The sequence below is a fragment of the Echinococcus granulosus genome (assembly GCF_000524195.1).
Source record: "Echinococcus granulosus chromosome Unknown EG_S00154, whole genome shotgun sequence".
Taxonomy (NCBI): domain Eukaryota; kingdom Metazoa; phylum Platyhelminthes; class Cestoda; order Cyclophyllidea; family Taeniidae; genus Echinococcus; species Echinococcus granulosus.
The window spans coordinates 48,408-63,266 of NW_020170534.1; the positions used below are offsets into that span (position 1 = coordinate 48,408).

General features: G+C 39.2%; 1 protein-coding gene across 1 annotated transcript; it reads right to left on the reverse strand. All coding sequences in view use genetic code 11, as the record gives it.

Annotated features, from left to right (window-relative positions):
* Nucleotides 1-10,453: 10,453 nt before the first annotated feature.
* EGR_09573 (hypothetical protein) lies at nt 10,454-11,761 on the reverse strand (the record flags this gene model as incomplete). The annotated part of the gene is made up of 2 exons (XM_024498822.1): nt 10,454-10,729; nt 11,735-11,761. The coding sequence occupies 2 exons, from the start codon at nt 11,759-11,761 to the stop codon at nt 10,454-10,456; spliced, it is 303 nt and encodes a 100-aa protein (XP_024346762.1).
* Between the last annotated feature and the right edge of the window lie 3,098 nt (nt 11,762-14,859).

Here is a 14,859-nt window from a genome sequence, read left to right on the forward strand (position 1 = left end):
GATTAGACATTTAATAAATAAGTACGATATGTATAACAGCACTTTGACCCGCCCTTAATCTTCTCGTAGCTGTATCGAAGATTTAAGATCAAGTTCCCCTCTGAAGTCTCCACCAAAATACCTTATTAATAAGGTTCGGAACCCCAAATAAAAGTTTTATTCGGGTTAAAAATTGCTGCCACTTTGGTGGATTACTGGCGTAAATATGTGGAGATTAGTATCCTTATGCTTTAAATCAGTTTAGCAGCGTTAAAGAAATGCGGAAGGAGACGGGTTTTTAAGTGCTTGCATGTGTTGTTCTCACAGCTCCACCGTACACAAATCGTGCTAAGTTTTAGCCCTTTTAGAGACTCTAATGCTTCCAAATGCGAAAGAGGATGTCTGCAATTAGTTCCCTTCTAGATTTGGATAAAGATATGACCATTTTTTTAGATCATGTTTAGAAGTGCACGCTATTGCCGCTGTTTAAGTACTTTGAAAAAACTGTACATTTATCAGATAATTGCCCTTAAAAGGAGAGATAAAGAAGAACGCTTTGTGATTTGTATCAAACTCTTCTATAAAAGTGGCAGAACAATCGCAGATACTGAGATTATATACGTGAATTCTCCCAGATACTCTTAAAGTAGGATAGCCTTTCACCCTCTCAGATGGTCGAGACTTTAACTAACTTCAATGAGTTGACATTTTTAGCTGCTTGTTTAAATACGTGGACACTTTGCTCATCGCAACCTTTACCTCCACTGTGCGGCTAACACTTCGGATTATGGCAAATAACCTCCCAGCTCTTCCGTGCCTAAATAATAGTATGTTCTTTCACAGTACTTTGTCTTGCTTTGGCTTCATGAAAGCCACAATTATGCGCTTTGACAGCATAGTCCCATACTTGGGATCTTGCTCTATCTTTCAGAGCAAATAGATAGCTTTGGGTGCTATGGTATGCTGTATTAGTGTAGCAAGATAATAACGAAACAATCGTACCTAATGAAGAGACATATTTGCCATTTAAGAAGATACAACACTGACGTTAGTCTATGTGTTTATTTAGGTAAATGATCAAGAAGCGACTGCTGCAGGACAATATCACTATTTTGGTGCCTAATTTTCGCAATTTATCACTAGTGAGCCGGAAATTTGCTTGTTGAATCGGTAAAGTCGAATCCCCGGAGTATTTTAAGGGATTGACTTTATTGCCTAAAACTCGCACAATAAAATACCGACTTCCTCTTCCCTTCTTACTCTTACTTTTTATGGGACAAACAAAGCTTCTCACAGCAAAATTATACTTGCTTCGCCTTCCCATTGGGGTCAAGGGAACTGCAGACAAATGAAACTGGTCTGGAGATCCTGTAGCATCTGAAACCTCTCTCACCTTCCACCAACTCATCCAACAAAAGCCAGTACGACTAGTGTACTTACTATCTGCCAAAGAAGGTACCTCACTAGCGCATTTAAGGCCACTTTTTCTAAATTTAATCCTCTTTGCCTTCTTTGCAAGCAACTCTCCTCCATTCCACAGTCTAGGCAAAAAGTATATCGGATGCTGCATATTACTAAGTTTCATGAAGTACTAGTGAGAGTTAAAACTAAATTCCACTCTCCAAAGACTACTTTTTTGCAGGATTAAATTACCAAAGTGGAATATTTATTTAACCATTACTTCAGCACTGATCATTGAAGATGATCTTAGGCAAGCCAGTTTACGCGTGATAGAAGGCTAAAAGTCTGGCAAGCAGCTCTAACTGACCTACAACTAAGAGAGGACAAAACACAGGCAACCATAGATATATATCATGTTTAGGCCCACACCAAGCATCAATGGCATCCACCCCGTTCTTGCGCTTACACAGTCGGTGCCTTTATTTGCAGCGTTTCGTACAAAGGTTTCGTTTCACATCTTTTTTTGCCTCATACTCATAACCATGTGTTTAATTTACTAATGTTAAATTCCATGTCGAAGTAGAAACCTTACCTGACCCTACAGTATTACGAGTTCGAGAATGAAGCCAAGAAAGAGCAGCTCACCGTAAATGAACCAAAGAAATCGCCATGTAAGAAAATGTGGAAGAAAGTTGAGGATCTATGCTCCAAAAAGCCACTTCGTAACCTCTAAAGTTATTCCGTTTCTCCACAATCCTATGATAACAAAATTTACAGTTTCGATTACCTTCGAGACGTTTTCTTTTGACACCCGGAGCAGAGGCAAATCATTAGTCCGGATTGCTAAAGGCCTCGATTGAAATAAAAATACCTTTTCGTTAGAATATCCTTTAACTAGCGAATTGAATTACACCGGGAAAAAAGTTGTGTAAAAGTGTTGCTATTCTTTCCAACCGTAAAAAGTCCCTTTTTTAACTTGAATTTACTTCGTCTATACACTTGCAACTTTTCACGCATTTGAACAAATTTAAGGAGGAACAATTAAATCGGCCACATCAACTTTTGAAGAACTTAGGACCACCGGCATTTTACAGTATTGCATAAGATATGACTTCAAAAACAACGGATTGAAAAATATTCCAGTCTGTAACAACTTGGTTGGTTTTGCCGAGGTGGTACAGAAGATCTACAAATCTGTTCTGTCCATCAAATTTTAAGCAGTCTTTTTTCGTAAAGCTTTTTTTAATTCACATAGTCCTTCTCCTACTTTACACCCAACTTCCTAGAAGTGTCTAGTAAAAAGGCATGGTTTTTACTCAACGCAAAGATGTTCAGGAACAACTCTTCCTGTTTAAAGTCTCTTAAGCTTTGAAAGATTTGGCTCAATTGTATTGCGATTGCCTAAACAGACTTTGAGAGGTAATTCAAAGGCATAGAACCTCGGAACATTTTTTTGACCTTCCAAGTCTTTAACTCATCTAAATTTGAATTTAACGCCCACCTGATTTTAAAGTGCCATGCTGTAAAACCATCTGCCGCATTTCTTTATGTGCTGGAAATTCTTAGTTCACTGACACGTTCAAAGGGCAAAGTGTTCGAGACATTTTGCCATGGATAAGTATAGGAGTGTTTTGGTCAACACGCGCGGAATATGGAGGTTTGAGAAACAATGGATCAACCAAAGATTGTCCACTTGTCAGCACTTCAGCATATCCAGGGTAAGACTGAACAAAGGGTGTTAAAGTACACAAAAATAAAAAATTGCAGTAGTAATTACATCCTACTAGTGGAATTTGTCAGCTTCAAATCAGTCGTTCATTATTCACATTATTGGGTGATGAATTAGAGGCTCTTTTGTCACTGATTAGGCTTCGAAATATTGCTAAGTTACTCAGACGGTGTGAATTCCGAAGATGTAATACGTAGGGCCGAAGATGACACTTGGGCCACACGGATTCAGAACAGATGATTGCTTTGAAACTAAAGCCTCCAAACAATTGTGGCGACTCTAGGACAGATTTTTTAAATTAGCTTTCCTACATGCCCACCATTTATGTGCTTGACGGTAGCAACAAGGAATTACGGTTTCTGCCATTGCACCGTTTGCTCGCATATTTGATCCGGCGTTCCTCTACAATCCTCCCCTCACATTTTTGATCCTTTTTAAGAAAGGAATTGACAAATCGTTAGGGCGACTCTAACTCTTTCATGAAAATTGATGTTGCATTTTCATGCCAACTTTTTCTGTCATTGTAAAATCCTTTTGTTTCCTCAACTTTGTAAGAACCTTTTGTGAACAATGGACGGAACCTGATAAATGTAAATTAATTTGATGCAATGTTTTGGGATACATAGTAATTCCCATAAACTACGTAGAGCACGTTTATCTCCGCAGAGGGAAATAGCATCACAGGAGTTGCCTAAATTTTTTCTCTCCTGCTACGGGTAGCATCCGAAGCAGAGGGAGAGCCGTTTTAAACCCAAAGAAACTGAGCACACAACTCAGGTACGCCCTTACTATATTAACTCGTCCAGGTTTTTTGGTTGTAAGCCTTCATTCCATGGACCAATTTGGGCGGAATCAAGTATACACAACTTGTTTTGGAGTAATCAGGAGTCGAGGCGTCGCATCACTAGCAGCAACAGATAAACAAAGTGGGTTGCCATACAGTAAGTCCGTATTCATCGTGGCATTTGGAATTTGCAATTAATTATTAAGAAATGCGAGACTAGTGCTTTCCTACTTGAAGTCATAGGAATTGATGCTTTAGTATTTTAGTTTTGTCTAATCGCAATACATGATTGTTGGCTTGCGACGAATTCAACGAATCTAGCAATTTTAGATATCCTAGTCAACACCCAAACGGGACACAAATCTCGACACCTCATAAATAATTTACAACTTGATTTTTCTAAGCAAATATAGTACTTTTACGCAGTAGCTACTCATTGTTTTGGGGTGTTTTTTAGAACTGAAGTAGCAAAATGCTCATAAAGTGATAAGAAAACCTGAACTTTAGGTGTGGCATCAATTTTATAAAAGAATGAGAATTCTCCCATGAGTTGTCAAGTGTCGTTTTGTTAAAAAGGGCCAAATGATTAAGAAGCAAGTTGCCGATAAACGCTGGGTTAAATACGCTACCAAACAGTACGCAACTGCAGAGACCGTAAGTCTTTGCTACTACCGCCAAGCATATGAATGGTATAGATCTAGGAAATCCAGCCCAACAAGCAGTTTCGGAGTGTCCACAGTTATTTAAAAGTCCCAAGTGAGGGCCTGTTTGATCAAAGGTGTCGCCTTTGATTTTTCATGAGTCGGAAGTGTATCAAAGTCAACCTGTGGTAAAAGAGGCCTTAATTTGTCACTCATGACGTAAATAAAAAAGTCCGACAACAAACCATAGCAATCACGACATCCGGATGTTTGATTTAGCGTGCGGGGAAACGCATTAGGTGGTGGTTGGTTCGAGTACCTTCAAAAGGCTTTAAAGAATTCAATACTTTCTACGTTTATTTTTAGCATTAAATTGGGGAGTTTCTGTTGCGCGATTTTTAGCCGTGACAAGAACAGTGGCTACTTTACCTGAAAGGTGAGACTTCCTTCCATCCTCACACAGAGTCGGTATGAAAATTTTTTACCGTTGCGTTACTATCGCGAATAATTACTAGCTACACTGCTGGAAAGACAATTACCTAAAAAAGATGTTTTCCAAAATAAAGTTTGGTTAATAAGCAAAATTCCAAGTTGCCCAAGTAGTTTGGCAATTTGGCGGCAGCAGTAGACCACAAAGTCTCTTCGTAGCTTATGCTGGATATCATGCAATCTCAAAATTCCACAAATAACATTGAAGGGTAAAGAGCATCGGTACTGCTTTTAACAGGTATAAAAGCATCTAGGTGGGTTGCGATCCATGCACTGCCTTAGCCAAAGCCGTATTTGGTCCGGGTGAATGACTGTCTTTCTAACTGATGCATCGTAAGTACGACTAAAGCTTTTGAGTTTTTCTGGTATTGAGTGTACCTGTGAGACAAATTGAAAGTGTGCACAATTCGCATTTCCATAGGTGCTGTTCGACAAGTGCTGCGCATTGTACTGGCAGAAATACACCAAGGGAGTCGCAGTAATGAGGAGGATCCACTTCACCTGCGGCTGAAGGGTGGGAGCATATAACAAGACGTCCGTACTTCTTGGCTCTATATTCACAGGGGCTACAGGAGTTACAATCAAAATAGAGAGAGGAATAGTGAGTATATTGCTCCAGAGAAGTGGCTGCCATGTAACTCTCCAAGACTTTAAATGCTGAATGCGTGATTTCGGCCCTTTCGTGCTGCACTGAGTGTCACAACGACGCGTGCAGCACAGGATCGTCGGCAGAGTAATGGTTGGGCAGGAAGTTGGAGTAGCACACTAGTGGGATTGCTCGAGGAATTCACCAAGCACCCGCAGCCAGAAAAATGGGTTTTGCGCGTAAGCTAGTGCCTCCTTGCATGTGGAATTACAACTACGGAGCGTGCCTGCGTGGCTGTTTTGGCGTTGGCAATGGTCACTGTTCGCAAAAAGATGCCATGCGATGTTTCCACGAGACGCTGACATATGGAATTACAGCACTGCAGGAGATGTACTTCGACCGAAAGCTTTGATGAGGCAAGTGTTTAGCCTTGACCTAGAGCATTTTGTTTCTTATCCATCCAGAGGTATTCCATATCACAAAAAGTGCTACCGACCTAATCACTAATGGGATGAAAATCTAGTGCTGACCGAGAGACTCATTGTATTGCCAAGCGGGCACGGTGGAATCCAATGGCCTTGAAGCAGAGACGCCTTTCGAGTGATATGGCTCATTTCACCAAGGGATTACTTAGTTTACAATGAGTAACTGAAGGAAAGACTATGGGCAATGCATTACAATTGCATGTAACCTCATTAAAGCGCACCATAGGTTGGCTGTAGAATCGTGCTGTGCCAGTCAATTGGAGATGGCACTTCACTAGTTGTTATACTGGAGGTGATGTTAACTAAGGGACAAACCTCGGACTGCTGTCAAAGCAAGGAAGGCACTACCTTATTCATGTACGATTTACTACTCATTTCTAGGTCACAAAACTACCAATATTGGCCAAGCTCGAGTTGTCATGTCTACCACCTCCTCCTGAAGTTGACACAAACCCTAATTCATTATCAGGCTTGTGTCTTCCAGATGTAAGCCTCATTCTAAAGAAGTACTGCCTTTCCAAAGTCCGCCTTGTTAACTAGATGTTTTAAAGACGCAGACCAGTGAGAAAAACGATGAACCTCCTTTGGCAAGTGCGTTACCTAAAAACTAATAATTTTCAATTGCTACTTGCTGACACTTTATAAGTAGTCTTTCAGCTTATGAAAATTTACACAATTTGTTCAGCAGCACAAGCTAATCTCTTTAATGCAAAAAATGTTATTATCGAAAGGGAAGCACTTTTGACCCCACGAAAACGCCATAGGCAGCACTTACATCAGAGGTAAAATAATCTTTTTAAAGCCATCTCTCCGTCTCTAAAAAATGTCGGTTTTTCCTTTTAATTCATGGATGCGATTTGAGGCATAAAAATCCAATCAAGGGTTCCAATTCAAACATGATTTTGGGCATTTGCTGAAGTGTTTGACACCTCTTTGGAAGTAAAGTTTTTTTGCTTCTCTACTTCCACAGACTAGTACATCACCATTGGTTAATAATTCGTGGAAATTTTTTAAACATCTCTAAGGTATGCTCTTTAGCAATGCGACTGACATAGAAATGAACGTTTTCCTTATTTAATGCATTGATTCGTCAAAATCTGGCGCAAATTAACCTATGCCATCAGACAAAGCATGCTCCCTTGCCATCTTAAAGAATTCCTATGCATTACTGCGGTAACAAGTTCAAATGGTGGGAAGTGTGGCTATTAATGGGACGTTATAGATGTCTTGCTGCATTCGCTACGGAGGCCTTTTGGGATAGTCAATAGTAAAATTAGGTTAAAGTTCGACTTATCAAAACTCAACTATTTAAATTATCTTTAGGCAGTGAAAACCACCTCTTCGTTATATTTAACACCAACTAATATGTTAATGACGCAGAATTCGGTAAAAGCAGTGTTGCGGACACTTCAGTATTCCAACTCTTTCGCTTTGTGTCTAGAGCTGATGTCAATCAACCAATCTAAGTTTGTAGATGACAAATTCCCCGTTGCATTTGCTGCATAGCACTTGAGGAAGGGACGGTACGAGTTAGTTTGCTGACTGAATGGTTTGTGACCAGGAATGGTCGTTGAAATTCCACTCTTGAATCAAAAAAGGGTAATTGGCTACCTCCGTACGGTTGAATCCCTACCCACTCCGCACTTCTGGCAATGATATCAATTCATCGCCAAAAGAATGCGCAAGGATCTCACTGCATGATAAAGCCTGATGAAACTGGAGCTCATTCAAGAAGAACTTTTTGAAACAGCCAGATTCATTTGACGGGAGAGAAGTCCTAGCCTAATAAGTCAACGCAATGCAGGACTTGGTGCAGCCAAATATGTCCCTACGACCGCAATCTAGGAGGAGAAGGACATGCTGCTTCGTTCTTTGCAATTCCCATTACTATTCATCCTAGAGATTTTTATCACCTTGGCATTGGTGTACGATAGATCACTTGATCATGGAAAAATAGGGGTTTGGATGATCAGTGTGAAAGAAAGGTGGTGCTTTGCTTTTAGAGGCAGCATAATATAAAAGACGTATAAATAGCTTATGCGTCGTTAGGAAGGGAATACACATTGCAAATGTAACTTATTCAAAGGTGAAAATATTGTGAGAAGCTTCCTGAAGTTAGCTGACCTACTTGGTTACCCTCTTCATGTGTGATGCCTTTTACAATTTTAGTTGTGTGGAAAACTAGGACCCTGGCATTCGAAGCTGTCATGTTATGCTGTCCTGTTTAGGTGTCAGCGGTTCCACATGGGTCCTGCTTGACGACTTTCTTATATCACCTATGCCGCTGGCCCCATTCCTTAGGTGTGTTGGCAATCAAGTCATTGTTTATCTCATTTGTCCTTTAAAGTCCGCAGGAGACTGGATTTTTACCCTAGATATCAGACAATGACAAGCAGTCCTTATCAAAGCACGGCAAAATGAGTATCTCATGCATCCATATTTATTAAAAATGGGCTAAGAGTCTCAAGTTATCTATTTATGCAAACCTTTTTTTAAATAATTTAATTTGTCTGAAGTTGTGACAGCACGTCAACCTCAGAACGATGAGTGCGGAACCGCATGGGCAATTAGCTTGTCAGAAAGAATCGACTACATGGAAAGCTCAGACATGACAGCTTACAGCTGCTCCCGTAGTCTTGAAGCAGTTGCTTTTCAGAGCAAGTCTTTATCAGACCTCCCACATTTTTCTATGACAGGTGAAGATAAAAGTTACCTTTTTGCCAATTAAGACTAATTTTTCGCCTGACTTTTTAACATATTTTTGGTAATTCATTTACATAGCCACTAGTGAACTTAATGACCTTGAAAATTACGGACTTCCCAAAACTTCAAAGCTAAACTTTAATTAAAATTCCGTTTTCACAGTTACTTAAAAGCCGTAATCAGGTGGGAATAATGAGCCCTCACTCTGTCCCCCATGCAACATAATTTACAAGCCCTGGAAGTTGCTAGTGAGGGTGGCTGTTAAGTAGTCATAGTAGGTTAAGCCAAAGGCAATTTGAATGACATGCGATGGTTGCCTTGACTAGTTCCAGGGAGATAATTTGAATAGTCTATTCTCTAAAAAGGAACGATGATATTTGAAACTCAAGAAAAAAGGAGAAGTAGAGAAATAGAATAGACTCCATTTCTAAGAAGAAGGATTCCTACTCTTAAAGTAACTTCCACGATCCAGAGGTTCAACCTCCCAAAGGGATAAAATTGGGAGATGTACTTGTTGAAGTGTAACAGACAATTGTAACGTGTAAAACGTACTCTGGCAATTTATGACAGCCTAAAGGGGCTATAAAGTGCTCGTAACGACATTTTGGTAAATATTACCGACACCACATTCATCTGACAGTTCGAAAACATTGTGAGCCGCAAAGGTACAGTACAAGAAATCCTAAAAAGGCTCAATTTGACAAAAGAATGGGATTTGCTTTGATTGTATGGTGAAACTATTTGTAGTCCATTCACCCGCCCTGTTGATCTTCCACTTCTTCTCCATTCTGATGATAGACGCACTCCCAAGGCAACGATGGGGAACTTATTTTAAAGTAGCGACCTTAAATGCAAGAAAGGGCAACTTTATTAAAACGTTATAGACTGAAAACTTTTATTGTGGATGGTCGCACCTTCAAAGATTCACCTTTACTAGCCCTCGTTGTCTCAAATTCTACATTGTAGACGGATTTAGGCAAATTGGGACCCGCTGTGTCAGAGTTGCATGCATTGCATCATACGTGAACAGAAAAAAACGACTTCTTAATACCTTAGAAGGCTGTAGAAAGTTAGGGAACAACTCAAAATATGCCACTGGACAGTAAAAATAGGGCCAGAATAGTGGGATGAGAGAATTTTAAAGCATTAAGTCCGATTATTAAAAGTCGTACTTGGGGGTAACTGTTTCTGTGAATAGATAGAGACATAAAAAATGAGCTTTCTTTAGATTATCTAGCCTAAATCACTGCTAATAAAAATGAATCCTTACAGAAAACGATGCTTATGCCTACGAGCTGCATCATAATCAGTAGAGTAAGGTTCGTTGTCACTTCATGAGACATCATCGTAAGGGCCTCGTTCGCACTTACCTTGTGACGGACCAAGCTAGGAGAATGATAAAGAAATCCCATTGTTAGTTGAAGGCTTTTTCTTGAACTACGTTATCTTCGCCTGTCTTCAGCTATTTGCCTACTGAAAGGCTACTTAGGCTGCGGGTCTTTTAGCCATTTTCTGGATTGGTTGTAAAACTTCTACGAGGTATATATTCTCCTACAAAGCCTTCAGTGATTATTAAGATATCATGACGAATAAACCGACTCAGAACCCGCTCTAATAAAAGGGTGTATTTACAAAAATGAGTCTGTTTTAGTAGAATTAGGTGATAAGTAGTGCATCGGCATTCCACACTTTGCACTGGTCTGTGGTGCAGAGAATGGCAATGGTGACGAAGGAGAGGCAAAAGATGCTTAGGGGCCAGAACAGAGCATTGAAAATGGTAGAGAGTTCGTAGACTTTGTACATCAGCGCCTCGTCCCCATGCTGTGCGGAGACAAAACAGCGGAAGGGACCACGGCTCTGCAGACTCAGACGAAAGGTTTGGACGGCAAAGTCATTTTCCTCTTGGCGCTGGAGGCAAGAACTCGTTGCGCACTAAACAGGTAGATGGATAGGTGGGTGGATATGGAGTGCAAGGTGAGAAATGTGACTGTTGCAAGCAATTTAGTTAGAAGAATTTTAGAAAATGGAATCAAAGTTTTCGTACCCAGTTTTGCTAAATCTACGGCTGTAGTAAGAGAAAAGGAATCCCTAAAGTCATGCAAATTCTTTGACTTAGAATGGCGAATTAGGAAGAGGAGGAATCAAGATAGACCCCGGTGTAGGATAACAATAAAAAAGTGGAGAAACATGCTCACTGATAGCAAAACAAGTGATAAAATTCAGAAGGGAGGAGGAAATGAGCAACAGTTTCCATAGAATCGCCAAAAGATGGGAAGAGGAGCCGAAAAGGCATAAAAGGACTTAGCACAGTCAAAGCAAGCAAGCCAGATAAAATGAGTTAGGGAAATAAATAATTTGCATGACTATAATGCTGGGTGTAAAATCCGAAATGTTTGCCTTGTGCGCTGAGCAAGCAAAATAAATGTAGGAAGGGAAACTTTAAAGTTAATCATTGATAGAAAAGGGGTAAGAATTGACACTCTAAGAGAATGGAGGAGTGTCGAAACACAATTGTCTCTGTCGAAACAAATCATGCGTTCTCTAGGAAAAAAGTGAAAATGTTGTGTCTGGTCACTAAGGCTTCATGAATGATAGCTATCACCGAATGACCGAGAAATATCCGCACTTACTCATAAATTCAGTAGGAGAGGTTAATTACATGAAGAAATTAAATCAACTTAATATTTTTCTCTCCCACATTTAGGGATGCTAAAGACCCGAATTACGGCAACATGGGTGAGGCATGACGCCTACAAAACGTAGGGGTGCCTAAAATTGCCCGCCTCATGAGGAATTGCGAATGCCAAGATAGCTGCTCCATCAATAACAAAGCCATATTCCTATAAATGGTTTCGATATTTTCTTGCAAATGCTTTTTGCCTAACAAGTTATTGCCAGTTTCGCTTTTAGTAACTTTTGTCTGAGATTTGAAATAACCTTTCCATCCTTTGACATTTTCGGCATTATAAAGAGGTGGAGCTCATGCTTCTGGATAGTTAAAATTTCCAAGCTATTCTTAACTTTGAACCTAACATTTTTTTTTCGTTTGGTGTTTTGCGTCCTGAATATTCAGTCAAAAAGATTATTGTCACTGACAGTGCCTCTATTCCGATTGCCAACTGTTGACAATTTGAGAAGGCGACTCAAACAGGGAAATGCGTCAAATTGGCTCAAAGGAGGTAGAGCCTTTAAAAGCAAGTTTGCACAAAAATCAAAGCTTACCGTTTTCGTTATTTTAACTTGTGCTGATGCTTACAAACCAACCCAAATCATATCATTAAACGTTAAATTTAGCAGCAAATCAGTCCGACGCAGCTTTGATTTAGGCTGTCGTTAAAATTTTATTAATTGCCTCCCCCACTTTGTTAAGAGTAGTAAATTATGTATGAAATGGAGGGATTAGTACTTGTAAACTACGTCGTCTGTGTCTGCACTGAATTTGGTAGCTGAGCGATGAGAAGTTACTTCTTAAATCAGAATAGGAGGGAACATTTTTCATCCTTTTTCTGCCAGCGCTATAATAACTCCTTCAATGAAGCCTAGGTGACACCACGTAATAGCCGGAAAGAGAAAATTTTGTAGCAAGGCAAGATGCATCATTTCAGGTCTCAGTTAAGTGTTTTCCTTTTTTCTAGAAATGCAATAGTTTGCCTTGTTGCAAATAAGAAGGTGAATGGAGCAAATATTGTAAGGTATGGAGACGCCTGTACATAACTGAATAGTTAAGACTTAAGGCAAAGAAGATCGAGTTAAAGATAGGCATAAATAATGCTACACCTAAGGAAACAGTTGAGGTAAGTTGGATTTTGTGGTTTTCTTAACTGGCATCTAATGAGCTTTCCCAGGTTCATTGTCAAAGGCAACTTTACAATGAGCGTTGAGGAGTGAAAATTGTAACCTAGGTTGCCCGTCTATTGGAGACGTACTGCCTCGCTACTATTCACCAATTGATTTTGAGACGGTTTCGCTCTCTAGAGCAGAGTTGAAAAAGAGACAAAGGCTATAAACGATCTGGTACGCAGATTTTGACGGACATCTTACTGACACACCGCGACAGGAGAGAATTATAGTGGTGAGCATGAGTTAGAATTGACTCGCGAGTAGTGCACAAAACAGATGGTCTGCATACAGACCCCAAATAATTAGTCAAATTTGCACAATGCATTATTCAAGGTTCATTTACACTATTTGAATGCGTTACCCACTCAGTGTTCTGGCAGGTCTTGCCAAGTTTACCGCACTTTTCAACTAGTTTGTAGAAGTTTTAAAAGTTGATTATTTTAAAGTGTATAACCACAATAAATGATTGTAACCTCGAAAATGATTTGAATAAATGTACGGAATTTTTGGACTGCTGATGGTTTCGTAGCCCATAGTTCTGACTTTCTATTGTGCCAACGAGGGTATTAAGAATTTATTACAAAAAAAACTTTTGTTTTCCATCTATTTTGTTTTAACTATAAACTGTGAATGCATGAGTCTACATGTCACTTATGAAATATAAAAGCTCAGAATATACTGATGCTTTCGTTATGTAATCAGTTGTTTTGTCATTTACGATATTGACATAAAAAAGAGATTAATTGGACGGATGATATGGTAAACAGCAGCACTTATATATTGAAAGAAAATTCCTATATAGTTGGATCAGTTTTGGGTACATTAAAGTATTTTAGATTAAACTAAAGTCTTGGGTTGTGGTTAAATTGTGCAACATTTAAAGCACATATTCGAAAAAATGTAGTCTTGAGAGGGGATGAGTAGTCGAGTGAAACCTCGTGATTGAGGGTCGTCCAACATCTTTCAAATCAGAGAGGAGCCCCGTGTGCAAGTCTCCCTAAACTTGTATCTTTCTTTGATTTATTTGCTTACAAGGAAAATAACTGAATCAGGAGGTCAAGATAGGGGCCGTATAGTATTAAATTTAGCTTGACATCTCGCATGCGCTGAAAGTCTTAATTCTGATAAGTGGATACCATATATTTCAATGTTGGGATTTAAAGAATGAAAAGAAAGAAACGTCCAAATAGTTACAAAGACCCGAAGTCTACGTGATAACGGTTTTGTAAATAGTAAATAAGTAAGCGAATATGAAGCCATTGAGTCCTAAAATTAATCATTCCATGGATTATGACATAAAAACAAAAGTTGAAGAGGATTCTAATGTTTTGGAAAACACTTCGGGCAAGTGAGTGTGCAACTCCAAGGAAAACTGGAATAAAAAAATAATCCCCAAGAAGTCTTTTTAAATGAATCACTTATAACGGGTTGAGGTGCTGTTAGCACAATAAATCAAAATCTTAATCTTGCGCTTCTTTCAATGTTGTTTACTCAACTTTTCGGCTCCCATATTCATTAAATTTGAATAAAACATTAAAGAGTTATCTTCGTTTAAAATACGTTAAAATATTTTAGACCAAACTGTTTAAGGTGAGGACATTTTTGCCAGCGGCATCGTCGAAGGTTGTGTGGCCACTTTTGAAGTCAGTTCTACTCGTAATGGCTGAACTTCGAGTGGCAATGAGGCAGTGCAAGGTGGTAGTGATTTTGAAGGGTTAAAAGTGATGTAGTGGTAATGTAAACTAGTAGCAATTGTTTTCAGATCTGCTAATCTACGAGTGGTTAGGAATATTGGCATCGTAAGGCGATTGGCATCATTTAAATCCTACGCTACTCATTGTACCGACACTTATTTACCATAGTATTATCCTTTACTGGGTAATAGATATTAACGTACATCATGGTTTAGGCCTTTGTTGCCCGTTTTCCATGATGTAAACTAAATCTTAGGAAATTTTGTCTCCGCCTCAGAATAAATGTCTATAGTATTTTGAGGAATTCTACAAGTAACGTAATCATGATCTTTGAAGATTTAACTTTGCAGTTAATAATCCACGATAAGCAGGGATCTTAAATTTTCCCCGCCTCGAATTTCGTTCACTTTTTCGGCCAAAACATAGGATTAAAAGAATCGTAATATGAATAGTTCGTTTAGAAAACCAGTTAAAGAGCCATAATATAATTATTTTAGAATCCCAATATTTTTAGAAGTAGCAAAAAGA